General features: G+C 42.7%; 1 protein-coding gene across 1 annotated transcript in view; it reads left to right on the top strand.

Moving 5' to 3' along the window:
* Positions 1-26,403, top strand: part of SEMA5B (semaphorin 5B) — a gene marked incomplete at both ends in the record, with an annotated part of 133,929 nt that overhangs the window by 62,626 nt on the left and 44,900 nt on the right. Inside the window, 6 exons of the mRNA XM_082314454.1 lie at positions 4,978-5,076; positions 5,830-6,043; positions 8,622-8,907; positions 13,187-13,322; positions 16,963-17,170; positions 19,357-19,564. Coding sequence (XP_082170580.1) covers positions 4,978-5,076; positions 5,830-6,043; positions 8,622-8,907; positions 13,187-13,322; positions 16,963-17,170; positions 19,357-19,564 — 1,151 coding nt within the window. The remainder of the gene's footprint in view (positions 1-4,977; positions 5,077-5,829; positions 6,044-8,621; positions 8,908-13,186; positions 13,323-16,962; positions 17,171-19,356; positions 19,565-26,403) is intronic.

The raw sequence follows: 26,403 nt of genomic DNA, 5'->3' as shown, positions 1-26,403 counted from the left end.
GAGAAAGACAGCTTGGTCAGGGTATTGGCTTAAACTGATTAATAGAATTGTTTGTCCAAAGAAATAAATATAGATATCTGAAAGCGTGTTAATAACAGTGCTCGAGAACATGTTAGGTCTTGATTATTTTTTAACAAATTGGGATGAACTGCAACAGATGAATGTTTGCTGCACTCTAAAATGTCATTGAAGGGGTAACATGGAGTTCTGCTGGCTGATCTCTGAACTGCAGGTTGTGCTCCAGGAGTTTGTGTTTCTTTACTGAGGACAACAGACCATATGAAGCAGCTATTTTTCTCATACAGCATGTAACTGTGTTTTTAATCTATGATTAAAATATATCAGTATGTGATGAAATAGTGTTAGCCTAAAAAAAACCCCAAAAGAATTAAGAAGGAGACCTCTGAAAATAGGACTTGAGTGGCTTATTCGAAGTAAAAGGGCAATTAAAGTAGTGCCTATATATGGTTATGCTTTCAAAGAAAAATACATCTGTACAATGAGATTAAGGGCTTATAACATTTCAGAACTCCAGTGTTCAGAGATGACAGATGAAACAACTCAAGAAGCACCTACAGCTGGCTTATTTGCAGCATCCTGAAAATGTCTTTTTGAATTTTACCTCAAACCGAAGCCAGCAAGAGTTCAGCCCCTCCATTTGCTGATTTGTCCACATGAATGAGGGGAGTAACAGGGCACCACTCTTGGTTCTCAGGTTTGAAATGTGCTTTCAAGGCAACCTGACATCTGTATGAGCTAGAAAGAGGCCTGGTCCTGTCTACAATTGTGGACATTACAGCACTCACAGACAGACTCATTTAAATCTGAATGTTGCAAAAACTGCAATAAACGAGGGTAGGCTTCAACTGCGGGGTGGGGGGGGTGGGAGGGAGGGAGGGGCTGCAGTGAAGTTCATTCTCTTGATGACTGTGAGACCCTGTGCCCCGTAGGGTTGAGCATTAGAAGACATGTACTCTTCCTTTCCAGGAAAACAGGGGTCATTAGACTGGGGAAAAGTGGTATCATCTGCTCAATTTAAGGCCTTATCTCAAAAAAAAGGGACCAGTACTAGGTAATTTTGAGGAAGGAGCAAGAAGTCCAAAGTGGATAACATGCAATTCGTAGGAAAATCTGATCTATGCTTAATGCTCTGGCGATGAGCCACAGGTTTTTATCAGCTCTGCCATATATTTAATAATAATCCCAACTAATATAACTGAGTTATTCTCATTAACCATATAAATACCCAGTCTTCCCCCTTTATTTAAATCCTTAATCTCTTGATCCCAATAATATCTTCTGGTGATGAGATTTGCAGACTGATCATACACAGATCTAACTGTCTGCTCCATAATGTGAGAGCAAGATCCAAGTATTGTCTCGTCTGGACAGAGTTGGGTTCAAGCTTGCCAGATTTTCCAGCTATATTAAAGCCCGTCTGAATTTTGCCTCCTGCACGCCTAGAGTTTTCCAGCCACATGGAAGAAACTGCACTAAATAGCTCCTATTTTCTGTAGGGGTTTGTGAGATCATCTTACTAACCAGTTGCCTCAGCTACGAATTGTTGCAGAGAGCAGCGTGTTGAATGACTTTTCGGAGCAAATCCAGGCTGGTTTAAAGAACACAAAGAGGAGGCTGTTCCTTGCTAGTTATTTTGAGAATAGGGTAGAAAGAGGATCTAATGTAAATCTCACCAACAGTGTCTTGAGAAAACTCCTGCAAGCTGGAGTATTTAAGTGGTTTGGTTTCTTCTTTGCTTTTGTTGGAGGTTTTCATAGACTGACATGACTGATAGCGGGTACAGCAATAAGAAATGCCAGATGAGCACAGTATTCCTCTTCAGGCCAGGCAGGCTAGAGGTGGGGTCTGGTGTTAGACCTTTGTTGCCGTCCTTCAGGGTCTCCTCTGACTCAGTGTGTCACCACGGCAAATCCTTTAGCACCTGTGTGTTTTGATTCACCCAGCTGAGAGAACAGGGCAGATAACGCACATCTGTTTCAGAACATTCCTTAAAGCTGTATAAATTGCTTTGAGACCAGTGGATGAAATGTATGTATTATCGTTGTTCTTGCTCCAGGAGCATGGCACGCTGTTACCACCATCAGTAAGGCATCTCCAGGGAAAATGCCTCCTCAAATAATTCATAGGAATAACTACGGTTGGATATGGCCCAGGCCTAGAGGCATCGTTATCTAAGCAGAGTGGAAAGCATCCACTAGTCACCCCAATTTCTGCCTCCTACAGCCAATGAAATAATTAGTGGGCTTGGTGCATCCAGTTCCCTGAAAGTATCAGCTGTCAAATGTTTCCAATCTAACACCTCACCCATACTGACTATGATCTTTTGTGCTTCACTAGAGCAGTTGGGAATGGGCTGGAAGTCACAGATTAAATATTCTGGTGCAGGTTCAGACAGCAGCTATATATTTGCTCAGTATGGTTTCTCCTCTGTTTCAATAAATAACTTCTGCTTTGGACTGAATGGGTACAAATAAAACCATGCTTAATTAGGCTAAAATAACACGATATTTTACCAGCTTCCAGCATCCTTACCAACCCAGGCTACTGTGCCTTGGAGTAAAGTGTGCAACAGATGTATCACTGCCAGTAGACTCCAGAAGACCATCCAGCACATGACCTCGAAGATAAATTCTTCTTTGTGTGCTATCTTCTCAGCTGGGAAGACTTTTGTAGAAATAGGAGTTTGTTAATCTGTAATATAGCTCTGTGCAAAGAAGGGCATTCTGCAAATTAGGATTTTAGATTTCTGCAGGACAGAGTTGTAATTAGGAATATATTGAAGTACCTAGGCAGGAAAATGTCCAGCAACATGTACGGTATTAACTGGTTTAGGTCAGAAGCTATGCTTAGACCCTGCACAAAGCCGAGAAAGGTGGAAGTGGAAGGGGAGCAGATGGGTACTCTTTTATTGTGTGAAATTTGGGTACAGAGCTGCATTCTGGGTTAGATGCCAAATCAATCATATTCTGAAAACAAAACCCTGTTGAGAGAGGAGCCCATACCTTTTTTTTATAGCATCCCCTCAAGAATTTCTAGTACTTTGCAGTTAAATATATAGCGGTCCTAATATTATGTGGGATTGAATAACTGTGCTCTACAGAAAAAAGAATTACTTAACCCACTCATGAAATGCAGACATCTCTAGGGCCGGGAATAACAAGGCTCACAGCACCATTTAACAATGATGGGAGAGGGCAGAGAGGCTGGCAAGCCCTTTGTTTTATTAAAGGAAGCAATGAGACCTCTATTCTCAACACACAGCAGGTGGGACGGTGCTTCTCAAGGTCCTGTTTGATAGGCTGATGCACAGTCACCATGACTGATCTTCTGAAATAAGAAGTGCTGAATCGACCCAGCTATGAATTCGACCTCTCATTTTTGGGTGCCAGGCATTACGTATCTGATCCCCGATAGCCCTGCTGAGACTCAAGACTGGCAGGACCTGCTCCGTGGCACTCTGTAGCCTCTGCCCGGGCTGGGCGAGTGCTCCTGGGCTGGCTCTGGAGTGCAGTCCCTCTGATCTTCTCCATTCAAAAGCAAGCCCCACATATCATGCCCATGCAGTCCCTTGTCTGTGGTTAACGCTGGTGGGTTTTCGCTAAATGCCATCCTTCAACGAGTTGATTTCCATACAGCAAATGAAAGAAGATAACACCTAATCCAGCTAAGCAAGCCTCTTCCTTTCCAGATGATAAGGAGCATTTTTACACTGCTGAATCTTGCAAATGAAGTCTTCAGGGAAATGATCAACAGCGTGGAGCACTGTGAGACAGGGAAGCTTGCAGAGTGATTGCTGCTTACAGAAGAAGAAGCGGTGTCTGCAGCTGTAGGCTCAGCTTAGTGGCAAATTATGAGCTATTGGAGGGAGGAAAGCAAAGCGGCCAGGATAACCCAGCCGAGGTTGTTATTTTTTTAACAAGTTTCCTTTTCTATTTACAGTAGAATACAATAGACTTTCTTCGCTTGGAGCCCTGTGGGTGCCAGTCATTAGCTGTTGCTCATATCCTTTCCTCTGAGGTAGCCCCAGAGCCCAGGGCAGGCAGGCTGGTGCCAGGCTCGCAGTACCTCTCTCATCGGGGCTGTTCGGATGAACCTTGGGGCAGGTGGCCCTCGAGCACGCTAGTCTCACACTTCCCATTCCCTGGGTACAAGGCTGTGGAGAAAAAGAGAGACTGTGGCTCTCTCCAACAACATGAAGGAGATTTTCTGAAAAAAAGAAAGCCAAGTGCAGCCTTGTGCTGGCACCCCTACTCCAGCGTGGGACATCTGGAGCCCCACACCTTTGGGGACTGGCATGTGGAGGGAGTTGCCTATTTGTACCAGCAGTGGTCATGCAGCTGAGACGAGGAGATTTGCTATTTCTCACTGGCTTGGCCTGAAAGAGAAACTCCTTCTACCATGGAAAATCCTGAGCACACAATCCTTGTGGGAGGCAGGACGGAACAACCTGTTCAAGCACGAGATTCTCCTGACCAGCCTGGCCTATTAAAGAGAAGTTCCTGCTATTTTCCTGCTGGCACTGGTGTGAATTATAGTGCAGACGGACCTGTTGTACTTCACTGGAGTTTGTGTCTGGGTAATGTTTTCTAAGCTGCAGCATTACTGGGTAAAATAGGTCAGAAGTATCATCATGAAAAGAAGGATGATTCCTCCTCCAATCTAAGCAGAGCACAGAAAGAAGCACTTGTGTAGCTAATACAGAGTCAACCTGATGGATAACATCCTATCCAGGGACTGTGCAGGGCTATGATTAGAGAAATAGCCAGCAAATTGGGCTTGCTCGCTTAGACTGCTAGCTCCCTACAGCTGTGCACTGCTTGATGCAACAAACCTCAGTCTGAGTTAGAGCTAAGAAAGGTGTATTCCAGCTGCCATACAGGTAATTTTTTTAATGTAATAAATAACCCCACAGGCTCCTTTTCAAAAATCCTTTGTTTCTGTCTTGTGTCCCCACAGGAAGAGTGCCAGAACTATGTCCGTGTGCTGATTGTTTATGGCAAGAAGGTTTTTACCTGTGGTACCAATGCCTTTTCACCAGTGTGTTCCAGTCGACAGGTCTGTTTTGCCTCTTTTGCAGTGATGGAGAGGGCTGGGTACGTGCTCTGGGGAAGGCCAGTCATTTGGCAGGGCATCCTGGCTGCAGAGAATATGTTTCAAATGTAGCAGATCTGAAATAGTTTTGGGTTTGTTCTTTGGGCCCCTTTGGGCTGCTTTGGGGCAATGGGTGTACCTGCAGGCAGGGAGCAGAAAACTCATGTTATGGGTAAGCTGGATCTGGATGAAGTGTTGCTTGTGTAAACCTTGGGTGTGCTGCAGAAAATGGGGAATACAGACAGGCTTAGCTGTGAGCACCTCCTGAGCTGACTACTGAAATGTTTCCTTAAAATAAATGGCAAAACTCTCTTTGGATTCAAGGGAGGCAGGAGCAGGTCCAGAGCAATGTTTATTTTTATATTTTTTAATGCCAGTATACATTCAGGAGGTGTCTATGGAAGATTAGAAACCTGTGCTAGCAGCAGGAGCGCCTGATTATACCAAGTAGATTGGGGCCTACAGGCTTTATTGGCAGGGGCATTACCCTTCTTACAAAGCAATAGGATCAGTGAGGCTCAGGCACACCTCCTTACATTGGCAAACGATGGATGTAAAGATCAATTTACAGTCATCGTTGGCATTACTTTCTTAGAGCTGCCTGTTTTTTTAAAATCGGGGTTTTGCTGGTAGGTAGTCATGGGCAAACTGAATTCTCTATACTAGTGAGAAAGCCAGGTGCTCTTTAAATTCTCTCCTCTCTCCTTTTAAATACAGGTAGGAAATCTTAGCAAAATCATTGACAGAATTAATGGAGTGGCTCGGTGCCCGTACGACCCCCGGCATAACTCGACAGCTGTGATTACATCACGAGGAGAACTCTATGCTGCGACTGTAATTGATTTCTCTGGACGGGATCCTGCTATTTACCGCAGCCTTGGAAATGTTCCCCCACTTAGGACAGCACAATACAACTCCAAATGGCTCAATGGTAAAGTCATGTGGGTCATATCTGAGCAAGAGGTGTATTAAAGTCAACTTGGCAGGCTTGTAAATCTTTTCCTCTGTTTTCATATTGGGATCCAGAGTTACGATGGGAAAGGGCTTCCGGTGCAATAATTGATGCAGCTTAGAAGATGTTTAAAAATAGCCTGGAAGTATTTCAGAGAAGTTGATTTAGAATATGGAAAGTGGGTCTTACAGGCTACTTAACATATATATGGGTCTCTGTCTTGTGAGATGACCCAATATATCCTTTTAACAAGAAAACCACTCAAAGATTTGAAGATCAAAACAAACTTAAAGCATCATATTGTTGACCCAGTTCTGCACAGTGTTAAGCACCCTCTACTTCCACTGACTCAGCTGAAGATGGTTGGTTTCAGTGCGAGATCAGTCCAAAAATGAGAAATTTCACAGCGAGTTATGTTCCATGTAAACCCATGCTGTTGTGGATTTATAGTTATTAAAAGCAGCTGTTACCCCAACGTAATAATACCCTGCATCAAGCAAGCTATAGAATTTCAACCCGTAATTCCTGCACTGAGTCCACACCTTCTGACTGGGGCAAAGCGCATCTTGTCTGAATAGACTGTAGTGATTGAGATACCAATATTCCCCTTCTCTCCTTTGACCCAGGTAAGTTGACAAGGTATTCAGAATCTTTCCATTGGATTTCAGGACCTTTCAATCAAAGATATGAGCAGTGGGACTGTGTACTCTCCGGAGCTTAATGAGACTGAACTAGGCTTCTGCAGGCATATTGAAGTCAGTATGGAGATCCGGAGTTTTAGGAGAAGGATGTCATCAGGCAAGACTGTGAATTAGGACCAAGAAGCAGCATAACCCGTATACATTCATTAGAGATATGCACCTCTTGTCTGCGCATGAATGAAGAATTCAGAAGGAAGTCATATTGCAACAGGGGAGTTTAAGGAAAGACAAACAGAAACTGAATTTCTAGTATGTGATTGGAAAAACTAACATGACTCTTCGATTTATAACCTTGTGCAGCATTGGTGACATTGAAATAATTTCATCCTTTTCTGGCCACTTTTCAACAAGAAACAGAAAACTTGAACATGATTCAGAGAAGAGCCATGAAGTGATTTGAAGCTTGGAAAGCCTGCCTCACAGTGAGAGACTTAAGGAGCTCAATTTATTTATCTTTCTGAAAAGGAGATAAAAGGTGTTTTGTTCACGATATGGAAGTACTTACATCAAGAAAAGATTTCTGGAAGGATAAAAAGTTCTTTAATCTAGCAGACAAGTCATGACAAGAGCCTGTGATTGGAAGCTGAAACCAGATAATGTCAAATGGAAAAAGAAGTGCAGTTTGCAGCTGGGGCAGTCTTTAGTCATTTGAACAAGCCACTGAGGAAAAAGATGGATGTAAAACCACGTGGCATTGTCCAGTAAGGTCAAATCTCTTTCAAAAGATGTGGTCTAATTCACCTGTTAGTTACAGGATCCAGTGGTGGAATTACAGGGTGAAATTCTTTGGTTCGTGTTAGACAGAAGGTCAGATTGGTGATCACAACAGTCCCTTTAAGTTTCACTGTTTGTTTGGAGGAGAAGGTTTGATGGGAGATGCTTTGCAGTGCCCTCCCCTCTGTACCACTGTCTGCCTCCCAAACCTGCCTTGCAGCAGCAGCAGCTTGCCTCCTCTCCCTCCGCCACAGCTCTGTTCTCCTTTCACTCCTGGGCTGCAGCATTAAAGGAATTCTGTACTTTCTTTTTTTCTTCTTCCTTTGAGCATTACTCAGAAATGAACATTGTAAAAGCACCCTATAAAACCAAGAGGGGTTTTTTTTGTTTAGTCAAATATTATTCATTGGCCAATCTTTTCCCTTTGCCAAAGAAACTGTTGGGATAAAAGACCGTACACTTTAAAGCTTTGTTAAATACCCAATTAAAATATTCACTCCAAAACCAATTCCAGGTTCTTTTCAATTCTTGTGAAAATAATAACAATAATTCTAGGAGAAAAAGAATCAAGGAGAGCTTACTTCAATACTGTCAGTCTGTGGCTTGGTTTTGTTTTACGGACATAAGATAATCTTTTGTGCCTAGAAACTGGAAAGGCTTTGTGATAAAAGCCAGATGTGATTGCGCTGGGAGAGTAGGTTGAATGTTTCAATGAAGCAGTCTGGGGAATCAGGCGGATGCACGCAGCATATTTAACACATCATAAGGTGCACTTCAGAAGTGAATAGGTGAAGGAACCCAATGGGAAGGCTTTATGTTGTAAAATGAGTATAGGTACAGAGAATAGTCATGCATATGCAAGGTGTTGAACTCTGCTTTCACTGAAATCGGTAGTAGCTTTGCCAATAAAGTGGAGAAACAATGGGGTCTTTCCAAGATCTGAAAAATGGAACTAGAGCTGTATCCCCATATATCATTATTCCCATCTACTGTTTTTATGTCCTCTGATGACTCCAAACTCCCTGTGGTCCCAGATTTGACAGCCTGCGTAAAGCGAGCTGGCAGCGCAATGCATTGAGCAAGTCAGTGAGCATGGATTGATTTCTGACCTGTATAAATCTCTTCAAATGTTTGTTTTTCAGAGCCTAACTTTATTGCCGCCTACGACATCGGTTTGTTCACCTACTTCTTCTTCCGTGAGAATGCAGTAGAACATGACTGTGGGAAAACAGTGTATTCTCGTGTGGCAAGGGTTTGCAAAAATGATATCGGAGGGAGATTTTTGCTGGAGGACACATGGACAACTTTCATGAAGGCCAGGCTGAACTGCTCCCGTGCTGGAGAAATCCCTTTCTATTATAATGAATTGCAAAGCACCTTCTACCTTCCTGAGCAAGATCTGATCTATGGTGTCTTCACTACTAATGTGTAAGTTGCACTGGTTTTACTGCCCTTCTTCTAACCCCAGCAGTCTGAGACTGACAGTATCCCGATTTCTTAGACAGTCTGAGGATTCATTTTTGAAAGATCCTTTGGTTAATGTGAAGGAATAGATAGGTCTGTGTAATCCATCACGGCAACATAACCTTTAGGACAATGTTTTTAATCCATAGTTCGTGGATTCCTGGAGTCCATAAAAAGTGACTGTGCAGTTTTAGGGTAACTTAATTTGATATAAACCTAGGCTCTGACAGACTTCTGACTTTTTTTGTAGTGGCAATGCTACTTGTGTAATTCAGAGAGCTGGTCTAAAAATGACCCAACAGAAAAACGTAATTAATTTTCAGCCAGGTTAACTGCCTGGATGATCTGACACAATTGTGTGAACATTGGGGCTGGCCCATGAGATGAACAGGTGCATATGCTTGGGAGAGAAGGACTGGAAGGAGGAGAATGAGGCAGATGGGGTCACAACAGCCTAGCCTGAAATCAACATAAATTTCTGTCGAACAGCACTTTATAGAAGCAAGGTCATGCGGGCTACACAGCATTTGACATTTCCAAGGGGGACTGTACCTCTGCTACAGACTGTTTCAGGTCCAGAAATCGAAAGCAGTGTTGGAACTCCGAGGGGAAGGCATGAGTTCTGAAACTTCATAATCACCTCTTCTTGGCTTGATATTGAAAAAAGTTGTAATTGGAATGATTTAGTGTAGCTGTGAAAGCAGAAAGAAGAAGAGAAGTTAATTAAAAAATATATTAAAAACCTCATAATGTATATTTTTAAGTCAGGAAAACTCAAATAACTTTTTCTCCGAAGCCCAAGGCTAGGATGATAAGTTTCAAGCTGTAACCAGTCTGCATGGTATTGAGTTTCAATAATACATGTTCTCCAGGGGGGTGTTATCCTGACGTGTAAACTAGGGAATGAAAATCTTACTCCACACGACAAACACTCAAAGTGCCTTTCTCATGCTGGGTAGCCAGCTTCTTTGGGGTTTCTTTTGTGCGATGGGGTACTGTTCAATATGAATAAGGGTCTGATCCCAAGAAGCCCGCAGCAAAGCAAAGAAGTGAAGCCCCACTGAAGTACAGGCCTTCCTATTTTAATGTGTCACTTGCTGGTGTTACGGGGCTTGAACTTCAGCCCTTGAAGTCACAAAGCATCAGCCCCAACTTCTTGAGCTATAGCACTGTTGAGAGTTTCACTATGAGAGTCAACAGAGCCCAAATGTTATTCCTGCTCTATAAATGCCAAGAAGTAGGTAAGTGTTTGGCCACCCTCATTCATCTTCCATGTTTTGTTTCTGCACTACCATTGCCAACATCAGCCAAAAGTGGGCCACTGGAGAAGCAACTAGAAAAAACAAACATGATTGAGCACTGCACCTTGACTGTGGACTCTGGAGAAAATCTGTCTTGGGATTGAAAAGAGCATGAGTCATTCTCTGAAGACATTTAAAGGATGTTAGACAAACTTCCTGAGCATTAAAAAGAAGCCTGGCTACTGCTTCAGGCATTTGAGATTATACTTTTTTATTTTTTTTCAGAGAGGACTTCTGTGCCCATAGTGATAATGTTTTATTTATCCATTTGTTCATTCATCCAGCCAAGAACAGAAGTTGGAAATGGGAAAATTATTAATAACTGTATTATATTTATCAAATTGATATAGTTTTTTGAATATAAGGGGGCAGATAATAGGTTACCTCTGGTTGGAAGAGTTCTTGTCTGCTCTTTCTGTCTCCCAGGTTTAACGTGAGACATGATGAGTGTTACCTGTCTCCTTTGGGTTACACTTAAGTCACTCCTCATACATTGCAGGTGTATGTTCTCTCTTGTATCTTCAGAGGACAATATAATATGTAACGATTGTGTAATTGAAGAAATGAGTTATTGATAATAGCTGAAGTTAGATCAAGTAGCGTTTTGGGTCTACAACATGATGGTTTTTTCAGAGTTCAAAGAGAAAATGTTCCAATTTGTCATCCGACTAGAGAAATAATGGTAATTATTATTTTAACTTCCACTGGGACTTATATCATGCTGCATGAGCTCTGCATACCAAAGAGAGGTGATGTATGCTCCAGTCTGAGTTTCTTTATAACAGAATACCAATGCACCACAAAACTATGATTTTTTTGTTTAAAGGTATTTTTATTTTGGAAAGATCATGTTTAATGCATTTAGGGTCATCTTATAACAAAGGGGCATTAGTGGTTGTGGTAACACCCACACATAGATTTATCGCTTCATGTTATGTTATACCCAGCTGAATCAGTGGGAAAGAGAGCTTTTTGGGGAAGCTGCTGATGAAATATTTAAGAAGCTTTTATTAAATTTTTTCTGGGAGGTAATAGTGACAATGTCACAACCTCCTTGAACTTAGCCCATTCTCTAAAGCACCTAGTTAATCACTGGAAGTAGGAGGTGGGAATAAAGGAGGTTGCACTTCACACCACGACAACACAGGGGCCAGCTGCACAAGTTGATGTCGCTGGCCTGAGACTGGGATCAAACTTTTCATAGGAAGGGGTGGGAAATACGCCAGGCCACAGATGGAAAGGAAAACGGGCCACAGATTCATGGAAAACCTCTTTCCTTTCTCCTCTCTAGCAAGGGGAAAGGGCTAAACTGTGGAGTCCTTAGCAGGGCCTTAAAAATATCCTTTCATTTTTTTAAAGAAGTGTTTTTGTTAGACTAGTGGGGTTTTATTCTTTCTTTTCCTTTTTCATTTTCCTTCTCATTCTCTTTTTTTTTCCCATGTGTGCCTCAAGGCATTTACTTGTCATCCATCATTAGCTTTGTCTTAAGAGCTGCTGTCTGTGAGCATGCACTGTGTCAGTGGTGTTCAGACAAAAGTGGAGAAAGGGTTGCCCAGCGTTGCTTTGGCGTGTTCAAAGTGAGCTACTCCATCACTCCGGGGATGGAAGGGGCAGGGGCAGGAGCGGAGAATGGGAGGCAAAGCAAGAAATTCTTCCTGATGTTGTATTGCTTGGAAGAAATATGCTGTGAAATAATCTGTTCTTCTGCTTTCCAGCCTGGGATTGTGGAGCAAGGCTTTTTTTGTGCAAGAGAGTGTAATTATTGCTTTAGTAAAAAAAAAAAAAAAAGTGTTCTTTTCAGAGAATTCAAATTGCTTTAATTAGCAGAAAGATACATACAGAAGGGCTTGGGTTATTTAAAAGGCACCGTGACGAGTCAGTCTCTTGTGCTAGCCCTATTTTTAGTTTTATTCTGATATCTTTTTCTCTAAATGCTGTTCTTTTCCTTTAAATAAAAAAGCAGGGGGGAAGGGGAGAGCTGGGAGCAGGTTTGAATTTCAGGTTAGCACTCAGCAAACGTCCCTCTTTGGGCTGGCTGCCCTGAGGTGCCCTCACCATCTGGCAGGTGCCCCCCAACCCTCTTGAGGCAAAAGGAGCTGAGCCTGCTCAGGACCTTGCAGAAATGGGTCCTCCGTGACTGAAATGGGACAGCAAAGGCCGACTGATCTGTGTGCGAGTCTGACTGCACAGCAGAGCATCCCTAAAACAAATTCCCTCCCAAAGAGTCCTTCCTACAGTGGCGTTTCCCTAGCCGTGCCTCCCCTGGATGATGCGTGCCTGGTGAGCAGCCTGCCCGAGACAGATGCTGTTCCCAGCTGGGAACACAAAGAAGTGAACTGTGATCATTGAAAACAGAGGCTTTCACGTATTAGCAAGACCTTTTTGCATACTGGGCTGCTGTAACAACCAGCCTGGTTTGCGCTGTCACCCTTTCCCTTCCCCTGTATGCGTGTGCATGGTGTATTTTTATATATATATATATAAATATATATATATATATATAAAAATAATAGGGGATATATTTTATAGCTGAAGATTTCAGAAGCCTGTAGAAACAGAATTTCACCTTGAGAACCACCAAGAGATTAAAAATTAGGTTGTTTGTAATCAATAAAGATAGATGGGTTGTAAAAAAAAAAAAAAACCAGACACAAATAATCCATGCAAATTAAACTGTATTCACCTTTCTTGTCAGAACTGCTTCCGTAGCCCTTAAATCACAGACATTTTAAAAGCAAGCTTAAAATTCATTCTCAAAATTGTCATGCAAGCCATCTGCATTTTACAATTTATTTATTTATTTTTACTCCCTGTGAGATTGGTATCACTGTACATCTACCTAGCAATTTACATGTATTTTATTTGAGTGGAGTTTGATGTCTGTTATGATGAAAATGTCAATGTTCTAATGATTAAATTGATTTTTTTCTCCCCTTTTCCAGAAACAGCATAGCTGCCTCAGCAGTGTGTGCCTTCAATCTGAGTGCCATTACTCAGGCATTTAATGGCCCTTTCCGTTACCAAGAAAACCCAAGATCAGCCTGGCTGCCAACGTTAAACCCCATCCCTAATTTCCAGGTACTGCTGCTGCTCTTCAGTTTACTCCAGTCCCTTTTACATTCTGTCACTCCAGTGGTTTGATTTGTGTGGGGCTCATTTTTCCAGGTAGGCCCATGGTGCAGATAAATTGTATTTCTTCACATTTATGAGTGTTTTAGTCTGTGGAACTCCTTGCCACGTGTTATCGAGACCACAGGATTCACGGCAAAAATTGAATGGCTTTAACGATAATAAGAATGTTCAGATTTTTTATAATAATGAATAATTTAAATCTCTGTTACGCTCATCACTGACACATGAACTCTGAGAACATGATCCTCACAAGGGGACATAGAGGCATGTCCCCACCGAAACTGGGAAGGACTGAAAGCTGAAGCTGGGCAAAGTCAAACTAGAATGGAGACAACCTATATTTTTAAACGAGAAAGGTAATTAACCACTGTGACTGTGTAAGGATGTGATGAATTTTCTGTCACTTGATGGGGCCCCTAAGGCTACCAGTGTTTCAGTGCAAGATGGATGTCTTTCCCGAGACACAGTAGCTCAGGCAGAAATTATGGACACATTGCAGCAGTAACTGGTGGAAGAGGACACGTGAGGATGGTCACAGTGGTTCCTTCTCATCTTAAAAAATCTTTTTTTTAATGAATGAGCAGTTTTCCAGGATTATGAGTTAAGGCCAATTTGAAAATTATAAAACAACTTCAGCTGCTTTATGCCCAGATTCAGTCAGTGCAGTGCAGATTATGTGTGTGACAGCCCCAGCAACCCTGAGTCTTCTGAAGCATGAGCCCATTTTACAGCTCAGTCCCTTCCCACCTGGGGAATGCTAAGGAGGATGGACTTGTCTTCCTGTCCTCGCTTCCCCATGGTGAACCTTTTCAGCCCGATTGTATGCATCCAGCTCTCCTTTATTATGACAAAGGTGCTGAAGCTGCCTGCAAATGCCATCTGCCTTCAAGCTGATGATGTCAAGGTCCTTCCAAAAAAGACCCTGCAGTTGCCTGAAATCACAGCAAGAGCAGATGGGCAGCAGGCCCATGCTGCAGGCAGAGATGTGCTTGAGCTCCTGCTGAGGAACCTGATTTCTCCCCCTGAATTCCCCCATGGCACCTGAGTGAGGGCTTCTGCCTGCAGAAGGTGGGACAGGATTGGACTTTCAATCACCCCCTCAGCTTGGTGCCCTCCAAACCAAGAACCAAAGCTTCGCTGAAGGCCCAGCCATGGCAAACACGGTCAGGCTTTTTTTTTTTTTTTTTTTTTTTTTTTTTGAGTTTAAAGGGAATATTAAGGTTAACTGAGAATTAAGGGCTTTCTGTTCCTTGCTGAGCTAACCCAGGAGGAATAGAAAAGGACTTTGGAAAGCATTTCCATGTAGTGAAAAGTATGAGATAAAATGTGGAGTGCAAAGATTGCAGCAGCAAGATGAAAGAAAAGAGTCAGAGGAAAATAAGGAAAGGAAAAGGAGGTATGTGGCAGACAAAAGGAAGATTGCAAGAAGAGATTAAGATGTTTTTCAAGTACAGGAGGAACAAGAGGTCAGTGAAGGGCCTTTAGGAGATGACAAGGGTAATTTAGCAACAGAAGTGGCAGATATTGCAAAAAAAATTAAATTAATTTTTTTTGCCTCAGTGTTCACAAAGGAAGATGAGGGAAGGATGCCAGAAGTTCTTCTTCTTGCCGAGAGGAAAGAGAAATAGTGAAGGATATAGAGGATCAGGGCAGTGCAGATAATCAGGAAATTAGAACAAAACAAAATAAAACCAAACCAGAGGGATGCTGTGTCAGCACACAGGCTGCCAATAGACCAAAAGGATTATCTGTGACTTGACAAGAACAGAAAACAAAACCAACAATGACATTCCTGCCACTGGGACCCCTCCTTCAGTGATGCTCTAGAAAGGAAAGTGAGTGGGGAGAAAAGCATCCAAAGCAAGACAGTAGTGTAAACCAGGAGTATAGGAGACAGCAGAAGAGAGAGATCTAAAAACTGTTTAGAACTTGGGATGAGGCAGTCATGAAATTAAAAAGACCACTGCAACAGAAAAAACATTAAAACCTGCCTGAGGACACATCAAAAAACCACTGATGTTTCCTTAGTCTGGCTACTCAGGAAGATGCTAAAGTTGATAAAAAAGTGGCCATATTTATAGGTGGTGGGAATGAGTAACACCCTGTTCACCTAGTTCACGCAAGCTCCAAAATATTGTAGGGCTTAGTACACCAGCTGTTAGGATCCATATTTATTGTGTAAATGTGAGCTAAATTCCTGTCAACTCATTTTAGCACGTTGTAAGAGAAGCTCTGCATGGTGCACCTCGGAAAGGCAGCCACACTGCAAAGAGTTGCTTTGATGCATATTGAGGGTATGCACATGGGAAATTTGTACACTGTAGCTGAAATGCTGTAAATTGACGTCCTAATTCACAGTATACTAATTTCTCTTCCAAGGAAAGCCCAAACATCTGGACCCAAAATGAGGGAAAAGAAATTTGTGGATTTTTTTTCTAGTGAAATTGTTCATGTGTGGGCATCACTTAGTGATGTCATCTATCTGGGCGTCTGTAAGGCCTTTGACACGGTCCCCCACAACATCCTTCACTCTAAATTGGAGCGATAGGGATTTGATGGATGGACTGTTCAGTGGATGAGGAATTGGTTGGATGGTCACATCCACATGGCCTTGGGTAAGATAAATAATCAGTTACCCAGCTGCCTTTTGGAGTTATAAATCTTCTGCCCACCATGCATGGCATTTTGGGGAAGAGTGAAGATCCAGCCCTGGCTACCGACATGGACCACAAAACTGCATGGAGCGTATAATCCTGCACTGGCTTTTGAAAATGCTGGATTCTAGAGATTAGCATGAGATAAAAACTCAGGCCTTAAAATGCATTGTCCATCTGGTAGGACTTAGGCTGGTGTTTAAAAGACAAAAGATGAGCTCTTTTCTTCCCCCCTATTCTGGATGGACAAGGGCATTGAGTCCTATCTCAGTGCACACTTTGGTACTGGAGGATGGATGGACACCGGTTGACCTGCCATTCACTGCGAGGATAGAAGAGCTGTGGGTGGGGAGGGGGGAGCTAGTGACTAACCTGCCTTGCTTCAGATGAAGCCAGAGGGGTCTGTTCAAAAGGGAGCACATAAGAGGAAAGCAATGTGATGAGTTGAGTTCTTTGATGCAAAACCAACTCATTTTTCAGGTTTTTTAACCTCCAGTTTTCGTGCATTGTACAGACTGAGATGTGGGGTAGAGTCTGAAGATGATTTGAAATGCTTCAAGGATTACCACAAAAATTTTCTTTCCACTGCTAGCTTTACATCTTTGTACAGCTAGCATTAATTCTTTCTTTTCCTCCTTGGTTTGTTAATGCCCTTCTGGTGTGCTAGCTCCGGGGTATCACAAGGGAATGAAATACCACATCACTGGGCAGTGGACCAGCTGGGAGAAACATTTATAAAGAGCGGGCCACAGGCCAAAGCTAGGCTAAGGACCTACGATCAGGCTAAGGGCCTGATCCTGTGACCCCCACACAGGCACACCTCTGCAGGAAATCAACAGGACATGGGTTTCCAGAAGAATTTCAGGATTTGGTCTTGGGCTGCTGGAGTGGGGAGAAAATGCAGGTGCTGAAGTTCAATCTTCCATGTTTAGTGTGGGACGCTGAGTGATGACAGCCCAAACGAGAACCTGACGGAGAGAGTCCTGCAGGATGCACAGCGCTTGTTCCTGATGAACGATGTCGTGCAGCCGGTGACAGTAGATCCCTACGTGACGCAGGACAGCATTCGATTTTCCAAACTGGTGGTTGATATTGTTCAGGGGAAGGATACTCTCTACCACGTGATGTATATTGGGACAGGTAAGAGCATCAGGGCTTAAGAAAGTTCCCTCCACTTGCTCATAGAAATAGCAGCCCTAGTAGCCCAGTCGTGACATCATTACACAGTTGTCATTCAATATCATTTTGGCACAAAACTAAATGGAAATTAGTTTGCCTGAGCAAATTAAAAGCAGGATGGAGGACTTGAGGCAGAGTCCCAAGTGAGCAGACCATAAATCTACATTGTGTTTAAAAACAACAGTAACATTTTTTTCCCTTTTATAAAAGCATGTTTCAACTAATCAGACTAATACGTAACAGTGGAGAAGAGCAAAGGTCGCTGAAATGCTCTGTGGTTTTGTGCACGTAAGTTGCCTATCTGCACTATGACATACTAATCTCTAAATAAGCAATAATAATACTTAACCTCCAGGCTTGCCCAAGGTTTTAATTATTTCTTTCTTTGCACTTCCGTGTGCCTACTGGTGTATGACTCCCAGTGCTTTTGGGAATGGGCATGCGCACTGAAATGTAATGCAGATGGGGAAGCTGAGGCAAGTGCCTTTTTGTGCTAGCATAGCGAGCCAGTGGTAGAATTAAGTATATGATTTAGTCTCCTGATTTCTACTGCCATCCTCTAATTAGCAGGACACATTGCCTCTTCTGAAAAGCACAGATATCTTGGATAAATGAAAGATGCTGAAGAAGGGCAAAGTGTTATAAATGGTTGTCTTAGCCCATATTCACACTAATGATAGAGGTTAAATTAAATAGTTTGATTAATCAGAGTATATGGCCAGCCTCATGGGTATAATGTTGTTATCCTCTATTGCAGAAGCTTTGACTTTAGAATAAGATGGATGGCCTCCATAAGTGTTAGTTTAATCTCGCATCTGAATGCAGAGACATTGCCTCATTCTTGTGTTACCACCTTCCAGCACTGTGTCATAATTTATCTAACTTTTACCACCACTTACTTCAAAAGTGATCATCTTGGATGTGTTCTAGTAACATTCTCACTGTGGGAGCCTCCACGGACATTGATTATGATGAGAAGATTGTACTTAAATGGAAATGCAACATGGTTCTGCCATTTTGATATCTTGATATTTTAAGTGAGGAGTCCCAGCTACAAAGCCTGAGAGCAAGCTGGGATACTTTCTGCCTCGTATCATTTGTGTAGAAAGGTCCACTGCCATAACCTTACCTCCATATTTGTGTTTGCATTCTGGCCCTGGTTAGTGGTGACTGAAGAGTAAGCTCTGCTGGACCTGAAACATTTAAACCAGTCAAATGCTTCAGCAGAGACAGCCCTGCCCAGAGGCAGTCCTGAATACAAACCCAGTCCTGAGACAAACCAAGCCCAAACGTGGGCCTCAGTCTTGTTCCACACTTAAAGCCCTCCCTCCTAAGTGAAAGAGCAGCGTTGCATGGCAGCCAACCCCACCACTGTAAATTGCTGAGCTTTGGCACCAGTACGGAAGTTATCAGGATAGAAAGATTAAGCTTCAGGAACAATCGGGGCTGACAGACCTCTTTGGGATTTTAATGAAAAATGGTGTGGTTGCCCCCTTTTCCCCAGCATAAATCTTCCACAATTTATCAGATCTTTAAATTGTTTAGGTAAGAGCACTGTGAGCACAAACATATATGTTTCTGTGTATGCACTGCTCATGCCATAACATCCCCTTGTCAAGCTGGCAGGATGGCTTCTTCCAGGAAGAGGATCAATTAGATCCGTGACCCATGCAGTCATTACAGGGGCCTCTGAGATTTCCAGCAGAGCTGCTGCATCTGTTGTCATTTGTCATGTCATCAAATCTCACCGATCTGCTCCATAAACCAAAAGAAATATAGATTCAAGGCACCAGAAATGATCCCTGCTATCCCAGGTCACCTTGCTGTATAACTCATGGGTAATGGGACCAGACTCTTTTCTGCCTCAGTGCTCCAACTGGGAAATTTCTCCAGGTACTCATTCTCCAGATGGTTCACATCCTTCTGGTTTCCCATTAAAATGCATTCGCAGACAGTTTCTGTAGTGTCTGAGAACTGCTGAGGATTGTAACCATGTAGCTGGAGCTCTCTACCATGGGCAGCAGGTGACCCAGAATTAGGTTTAAAGCAGCTGGGTAAAGATGACGTTAATATTTCACTCTTAGGCAGATATGAAATGAAGTCAACGCCTCCAAGATTTACTTGTGCCTTGTTTCTTGTTCCATTAGAGTATGGCACCATCTTGAAGGCCCTTTCTACCACCAACAGGAGCCTGAGGAGCTGTTATTTAGAGGAAATGCAGATCCTTCCTGACGGTCAACGGGAAGCAATCAAGAGTCTCCAAATCCTGCACAGCGACAGGTCGCTCTTTGTGGGCTTAAATAATGGAGTGCTAAAAATTCCTCTGGAGAGATGCTCCATGTACAGAACAGAAGGGTAAGCAAATTTACAGCTCTGATATATTCCACTTCAGCCTAAAAAGAAAAGCACCAGGGAAACATACTCCAGTCTGATTTGGTTTCAAATGCTTTTTTTCATCACTACAAGACAAAAGACACTGTTGGAAGTGCATCTCCTGATAGATACATTCATGACAGGAGCAATGAGAATGAGCAATGGTTTTTTTGTAAATATTAATTAATCCTCATCAGGAATTAATTGTGTGTTTACCATGGAAGGACTCGCAATATTTACTACTTCTTTTTTTTTTTTTTATTTGACATTTCAGTGTTGCTTTGATTAACTCCATGTGTTTTGCTGTTGGTTCTTATTGGCAGCATGGCTGCAGATTTCTGAATTTGGGTTGCAGCCAGTCTATCCTGGCTTATCTGAGTGATCACCTCTGAAACACCGGATGAGGCAGGGCTGGGCTGCGTGGCAACTTGTAACTGCTTTTGGAACCCAATAGCTCATCTCAACTATGTGTGACACCTCTTACACCTGGATAGATTCTGTGCCTTGATTGTACCTTTTAAAGGGAGTAGGAAGAAAGACTTTTTTTAGTTGTCAGAGCAGTTTTCCACCCCGAAATGCGTGTAGAAGGTTTTTGCATCCAAATGGTATCCCCCCCATTTAAGCATGTGAAAGAGCGTGATACCAACTGATTGAGACATACGCTCAAATTATCTCTCTGGGTGTGTAGTACGGTCTGCTGCGGGTAATTGCTTATTTACATCTCTTAAAAACGTTCTTCCTTCTCCTCTCTTGCTTTTGCCTTGCTTTCCTTGACAAGAGTTCTGTCTGAAACTGATGTCCTCTGTGCTAGACAAGAGGAAGGAATTTGTTATCAATGTCTAAATGGATTCCCTCTTTCATGGCCTACTTCAAGATGTCCCTGTTCTCTTGCAAAAAAAATTGATATAGAAGATGTCACCATCATTTTATTTTCAACAAGTAGAGTTTTATCTATCAGCTTGTACTAAATTCATGTCTGTCTAAATATAAAAATGCCAGCTCTTTCTATTTTTGCTGAACCTCTTAATTATCTCTTTCAAAAATATAACTTGGTTGTTACTGTAAGTTTGACACAGAAAGGTTTAGTGTGTAAAGGTTTAGTTGCTTATACAGACAGGCTGACACAGAAGTGTTTAGTAAGAGAAAGAGAACCACAGCTGGAAAATGCCATCCTGTCCTCAGCCCTTAAAAGCAGAGATTTTAAAAGGTAGAACATAACAGCTGTCCTCTTCAGGCTGTCCTGGAGAGTTTCAGTTTGAGAATATTTATGTGTGTATACATATATACGATCCAGTTTCAAAAGAAATGAGTTCTTCCTTTTCTTTCTTTCCTAATCCTGAGTTCAGCTTTCTGGTAATTTATAGATCGTGTCCCAGTTTCAGCCTGTGTAAGTACTTTGTGTGACACTTCCATTAAAACTCAAATGGTGGAGGTTTGCTCAACTGCCTAAAAAAGGGACAGGCAGGGAAAAAGCAGCAGCGGCTGGAGGGCAGGCGGTGGGGGTACCTCACGGGAGCACCTGAGGGCCACCGCACAGTCCCCTGCTCCTATAACCTTATCCCAGCAAAACAAACCTGGCTCCAAAGAGGTTCCCTTGCACGCTGGTGGCCACAAGCAGCCTCAGTTTTATGCATTGTACAGCACTGGGTCCTGGCTGAAATTACTGGGATGCTTGTATACCAATGCTGTTTTTTTTTTTTTTCCTAAAACTAACTTTCTGGAGGCATTTTTCAGTGCAATAAGGAAGCAGTCCAGCTCTTTGGGGGTGGAGACTCAAACTCTCCCTCCATTAACTAGTTTCATGCTACTTTTAGGCAATTAAAGCTAGCTGCTGGGCTATACCAAAGTACACAAGATAGGGTCTCCTGACAGCATGGCGAGTATATACGTTTGGCTATGTGGGAGGTCAGAATTTGTTGAATTTCGGTGCTGGCCAGGTAGTGTACTTGTGTGCATTGTAATGGATCTTTGCCCATGGCTGAGTCTTGTGGAGGGACTGTGCATTTGAAAGAAGGAGGAAAAATGAAGAAAACTTAGGAAAGCCAAGGAAGGGAATTATTTATATATTTGTTTAAAAACATATCTGTGATATTATTATCAATTTTTAAGCTAAGCTTTTTTTTTGTAGGAAATTATTCAACTGCAAATTTTTCAGCTGCAAATGTTGGAACCCTTTTTCCCCTTAGCATCCTGGCTATGTAGGTGATAAGTCAACTTGGCCTCCTTTGTATTTCTTTCAACACTGAACTATATCGAGAAGGATGTTTTAATTTCCTCCAGTGCATTCCACCTGGCACTTCTCCTGGGCTGTGATTTATTGCTTATTGTTGTGTCTATGTTTAATACATGCCAATATACAGCCACCACGGGAAGAAGGGCTCCCACCCCTACAACACCTCCCGCTTACTTTTTTGTCGTGCTGTGACTTCTCGACTGGCCTCCCTGAAAAGCTCTGGTTTCAGCAGTTTTTATAATCTAATCGTTTTGATGGGGGCTGAGGAAGCTTAGAGGTGATGGAGAATTTGTGCCTCCCAGGCAGGAATACCACAACACTGTTTGTTTTCTTTGGCTGTGCCTCATGTTATCAGGAAACTTTGCAGCCTTTTACACCCTGGGGGCTGATGTGGGTTCTCGATTGCTGACTTAGAGCTCTTGCCTTCACCCTCCCTTCTCCCTGGAATGGGTGATCATGTGTCAAGAGAAAATTGATCCTAGCATTGATCCCCTCCAGCTATCCTTGCTGCTCTGCTGCTTTAAAACCTTGGGGCTTGGTACCGAGGCTCAGAAATGGGACAGAAGGAAAAACAGCAGTGAAGGGAAGAGATGGAAAGGGAAAAGGATTTCTGCCATCTCCTTTACTGTTTGTTTATTGACACAGCACCAATTTAATTTCTTAAATGGTGACCAGTAACTCAGCCCCATGTCTTGATGTAGTTCGTTGACCCAATATATTTCTGGGTGTCTGAGCAGTGTTTTGTGTGTGCCCACTGACCCGTCTCAATCTGTCTTTTCAGAACAGCCAGTCTTAGCAACAGGGCAACGGGAAGACATCTGTAATGTCAGCTGCCCAAATTTACAGGCTGGACTTGGCTGCAGGGACCTTGCCTTGTGCATGTGTTTTCCTGTTGTGCTTCAGTGCTGCTGTTCCCCACTCTCGCTGGAGACTATTAGGAAGATGTCCAAGGCGAGCAAAACCTACAAGCCCTTTGAACGTGCAGTGTGTTTTGAAGGCTGCTTTGCTGGTTGGTAGCTTGGCTGTGCTTGCTGCTGGATTTTGCATGGCTTTGAAATCTTTGTAACCTCCCTGCAATTTTCAAATGAGCTTGGATTTTTACCTCAAGTTGCCCCCAAGCTTTGGGAAGGGATATTTGGAGAGCCAGCACTGCAGCTTTATCACGAATACCACCATATCTCTAGAATATGTCTGAACAAAATCCCGAATCTGAATTTTAGAGAGGTGAGGACTTCAGATCTGGACCATTATTTTCAGGTGGGGCCTATCTGTGGGGGTAGTTTAGTCATTTTTTCAAAGAGTGGGATGAGATTATTCGTTTTAGGAATTGCAATCAAACAGGGAGGAAAATGAAGCTGGTTGTTGTAGGGAACACTTTGTGATCTCTTTGTATTGCCCCTTTGCGGCATCAGGACCATGGGCCTTTGAGCAGACAGAAGCCCTGAGGCAGGCCGTGGAGTGATTTTGTAGCCATTTTTTGATTACACATTCAAATGAGGAAAAGAAAATGTGTTTGGGAATGAGACCAGAGGGTCTCTTGAATACCCACCTTTTCTCCCTGTCCTGAGCAGTTTCTTTTAATGCACTTTATGTTGATATTCATTCTGTCCTCTTCCTCCCTTCGGTTTTCTGCACAAAATTTGCAGTTTGCATGATGCAGGTTGCAATTTTGGGATGTACAGTGTGGTTCTGAGAACATTTTGGCTTGCCTGTCCTCTCCCTGTTGTGCTGTGCTCACGTGTGGGTGTCCCATCAGGTTGTGTGAGTGCCACCTCAGGTCAGCCTCATGCCAGTGGAGATGATACTCCTGCTTCCGAGGCTATGGGGAGAGCCAGATCCTCTTGCGTGCGGCTATGACACGCTCTCATTTGAACTCTGCCTGCTTTTTTGACCCGGTTGCAGGGAGTTTGCTGTTGGGTGATGCTGAGCTTTTGCCCTCCTTCTTGGCCTAAATTCTGCCGTACATCCCCTCTGGCCATGGTGGTTAATGCAAAGCTAGCAGAAATGACTCAGCTGACAAGTACTCTCATTTGCTGACTTGAGATCTGTGTGAGAAACACAATGCACTTCTAAATAGCGCTGGGCCAGTGATCAGACAACTAAGTACATATAGGTGAGTAACTCCTGAAATGGCTTCAGGGAGTTTTCGGAAGAAAAGGGTCAGCAGTAAAGAAGCAGAGAGTTTTCTGCCCTCTTTCTCTCTCCAAAGTGCAAAACTGGAGCTCCAAGCATGGTCCCTGTACCTCATCCACACTACACTTTAAAGGGGCTGAGATATGGCATGGAGGATTGCTTTGGTAGTTATTGTTATTTTCTTCTTTTTTTTTTTTTACTCCTTATATGGTGCAAAATCCTCTGTAACAAAGGAATGAAGCACTTGAATTTAGGGTTGCAAAACCAGAATTACAGGATTACCAGATTTCAGGAGTGAAACTGTTGGGGAACTTTAATTGGAGGAATAATACAGCCTGGGAAGAGATCTAAAAATTTACCAGTTTTGGAGAAAGAGTGAATTGAATATGGGCTGGAAATCCTCTGACCTCTTCATCAGAATGACGATATTTCATCAAAGGACAAACAAGGAACTATTGTTGGGTAAAAAAAGCGCGGGAGAGAAAATGGTAAACAAGGTAGGGGAAGGAACAAAGCAGAGACTCTTGTTTAGTGGACCCCAGCATCCAGCAGATCGCTGAGGCGATGTTGATGCCAGATTGTTCATCAAAGCCCTTGAAAATCCAGCCCCTTCTTCTGAGCTGAGACTGTTGAAAATCTGGCCCAGATTTTGTTTTGAAAATCTTTTCCCTGAAAGTTTTAAAAAATATCCAGTGCATTGAACATCCTTTTAAAAATAGAGGCAAAAGGAAAGGTAACAGCCTACAAAAATGTTGTGATAAAGCTTAATCATCAATTTCCATCTGCTTTGGCTGATATGGCCTCTCCAAAATTAAGGGAATTAGCTAATTATTGTACCACCAATAATGCTGAAAAGCTTTGGAAGACTTCATAGGCAGAAAGGAGAGTGCTCAGCCCAGTCTTTTGTCATCCACAGTATCCAATAATACATCAGAATAAATCACTAAACATCTGGTTTGGCATTCTGGTTACATTTAAGTAAATAGCGAGACTCCCACTGACAGAGAATGAAGACATCAAACAGAACCATGATCACTAAAGCTCTTGGAAAGAATGAAGTTTGGTAGATGAAATGGATCTGTGTTCTTTAAATAGAAGTACAAAATTATACCATTTTATCTATCCTGAAAACACATTTGCATCTGCTGTAGCAGGCAATTACTCCCATTTTCTTTAATGTAGCTGCTTATATATGTAGAGTTAAGCGCATCCATACCATTTGCAGGATACGGACCTTTAAGATTCGAGGGGATGGTACAGGTCTAAGAAACCTGGATTTCAGGATAGCAGTTGAAGAGCTTCATTTGAATGGTCTGGGAAAGGGACGTGGCCACGTGTGTCTGAAATTGGAAAAAAAAAGGCAAGGATAAGCGGCAATGTAGTGAGCAGGGGCATGTTTCCAGTAAGATACCAGAGAGACTGGTTTTCAGTTTCGTCTTATTTGACATTATCTTTAATGGCACGGAAGAAAGAAAATAGTATACTTTGTAGATGGCATTTAAGTATAAAGGAATCACAAATAACAGTGAGGAGAGAAATGCAATGTGGGGCCAGTGGGGAGACCAGCAAGAGGCTTAGTTTGAGGAATAGGCCCATGCTGAGATTGCTGGTGTTTTCGTCACTGAAAAAGAGAGGACACGGGATGAAAGAGTGGAAAGGGGCTCTGCTCTCAACCAGATGAATTATTAGTTTTTCCCATTTCTATTAAATGCTCAAACCAATGACATGCTTTACATTCTTTTTAATCTGCCTGTACACTTTTAGCCTCCCACTTTTAGCACCAAACTATGTAAATGGCCCCAAGTGAATGGTACTGTGGCAGAAGGGGAATTTAGCAGTAGCCAGAGTCAGGGGTTATACAACTGCGGAAACAGATGAAGGTCACTTCAGAAAAAGCCAAACAAAATCAGCTAATTTCGGAGCTCACTGGCTTTTGTCTCCTTACTAGCATGACTAGGTAGCCAGTTTGTTTTGGGGGGCTTTGGATTTGCTAGGAGGGAGGAAAAAGCAGGGAGGCTGAACGTGCTGAGGGCTTTTGTTTGCTCCTTATTTTTAAAGCGTACTGCCAACATGACTTAGCCCGCAAAATAGGGAACGGTTTAGCGTATGGATCCTTTTACCTCTAGGAGGCTGGCTTTAGGCCAACTCAGATCAATGATGTCTAAAAGTCATTACCATCTGACACCTGCTAGGTGGGCTATGTGAAATTAGTTTCAGCACAGTGGTGACTGACAGGAAAGCAGGTAGTTTTCTTGGAATATGTAATATTAGGATGACATTGATGCTATTGTTATACAAACAAGATTAATAACTAAAGCTACCAGCAAGCCCCAGGGCAGATATCCATTGCATCTGTCAATTCTTGCAATTTGCTACTATTATGTCATAAGATTTGTATTCTAGGCAGTGGTCATACTCAGCGACATGGCTCCTGATGCAAAGAGTCTACAGCCTT

This window comes from Platalea leucorodia (assembly GCF_965183815.1).
Source record: "Platalea leucorodia genome assembly, chromosome: 5".
Lineage (NCBI taxonomy): Eukaryota > Metazoa > Chordata > Aves > Pelecaniformes > Threskiornithidae > Platalea > Platalea leucorodia.
This window is presented reverse-complemented; position numbering and strand designations above follow the sequence as displayed.